A 1475-nucleotide genomic window follows, 5' to 3' on the forward strand; every position below is an offset into this window, starting at 1 on the left:
GGCGTACAACAGAAGCGAATTCACGGGGACGTTGCTGCATTTCCTGTTCTTCTTTTCTTGAATTTGTTCCTTTTTTTATTTTAATTTCGTATTATTTCTTTTGTTTTCCTTTGAAATTAAAAATAAGGGTCAAATCAACGGTTCAGACGCAGCCACCGCCGCCATCTTGCCGCTTCATTTCGTCTGTTCTTCTGTGTCTGTCGGTGGCTCAACCACCGCGATCTTCATACTTCCGCCCTTTCCAGATAAAAATTAATTATTATACTGTAATTATCATATAATTTTAATACATTTCATTCAAAAGAATATCGCGTAAGCTTTTTTTTTCGTCTGCTTTCGCCCCCCCCTGCAACCTCTCCTCAGCGGCGTTTCTGAACAACAGGAATGCGAGCACCGCGCGGCGGCCGCTTTCTCTGTTAATTCTTCTGCTGGGCAATGGCGATTGGCCCCTTAGGACGAATTGTTGTGCAGTTCGTCGCAGTCGCGGGGGCCTCTCTAGGCCGAGCGGTGCTGCAGGTATATTAGAGCTGATGCAGCTGCTGCTGCTGTTGCAGTGGCTGTCGTTTGAGCTGCTGCTGCTGCTGCTGCTGTATCTGCAGCTGTTGCTGTTTCTGCTGCAGCTGCATCAGCAGAACATAATACTAAGATAANGCTGCTGCTGTATCTGCAGCTGTTGCTGTTTCTGCTGCAGCTGCATCAGCAGAACATAATACTAAGATAACACGAGAAGGTTGCCGTGCATGCGTTTCCTTGTGTTGTATTTTTGTGTTTTTTTCTGTGTTTGTCATTCTAAGCATATCGATAGTTTGTGTATGATATATTGAATGTATTGTTTTTTCAGGCTTACAAGGATGCAGCGCGCCAGGGTGCTGCTGCAGCAGCGGGGAGCGGGGGCGGCGGCCGTTCTGGTGCTGCTGCTGCGTTGACGCTGCGGCCCCGGATGACGGTAGATGAAGCCAGAAGAATTTTGGGTGTCAGTGGCAGCAGCACGAGCCGCGAAGATATCATAAAGCGTTTCGAGCGGCTGCATCAGCTCAACGCCCCAGCTGAGGGCTTCGCTGGCTCCCCCTATCTACAGAAGCGGGTCTCAGTTGCTAGGACTATACTGCTGGAGGAGTGTGCGAAGCAAGCGAATGCAGCAGCAGCAGCAGCTGCTGCTGCTGCTGCTGCTGCTGACGCGAAAAAAGGAGATGCAAAAAAGAAATAATTCTGCTGCAAACGCAGAACTCTGATGATGTGCTCAAGCAGCAGCTCCAGCGGTAGCAACAGCAGCAGCAGCAGCAACTGCTGCAACTACAACTGCTGCAGCAACAGCAGTGGCTGCAGCAGCAGCAATAGCTGCAGCTGCTGCTGCACCTGCAGCAGCAGCAAATGCTGCTGCTGCTGCAGCAGGCGAGGGGATAGAATAGTTGTGAAATGAACACACGAAGAGCAGTTTGAAGCCAACAATTATTTATTTGCATATATATATATAT

The 1475-nt window shown here is 49.2% G+C and overlaps 1 protein-coding gene across 1 annotated transcript; it reads left to right on the forward strand.

The window, feature by feature from the left end:
* Nucleotides 1-435: 435 nt before the first annotated feature.
* Nucleotides 436-1207, forward strand: EMH_0096670 (mitochondria-associated granulocyte macrophage CSF signaling molecule, putative; the record flags this gene model as incomplete). The annotated part of the gene is made up of 2 exons (XM_038023246.1): nucleotides 436-516; nucleotides 842-1207. The coding sequence occupies 2 exons, from the start codon at nucleotides 436-438 to the stop codon at nucleotides 1205-1207; spliced, it is 447 nt and encodes a 148-aa protein (XP_037879100.1).
* Between the last annotated feature and the right edge of the window lie 268 nt (nucleotides 1208-1475).

This window comes from Eimeria mitis, genomic scaffold (genome assembly GCF_000499745.2).
Source record: "Eimeria mitis Houghton genomic scaffold, Emh_scaff9167, whole genome shotgun sequence".
NCBI lineage: Eukaryota > Apicomplexa > Conoidasida > Eucoccidiorida > Eimeriidae > Eimeria > Eimeria mitis.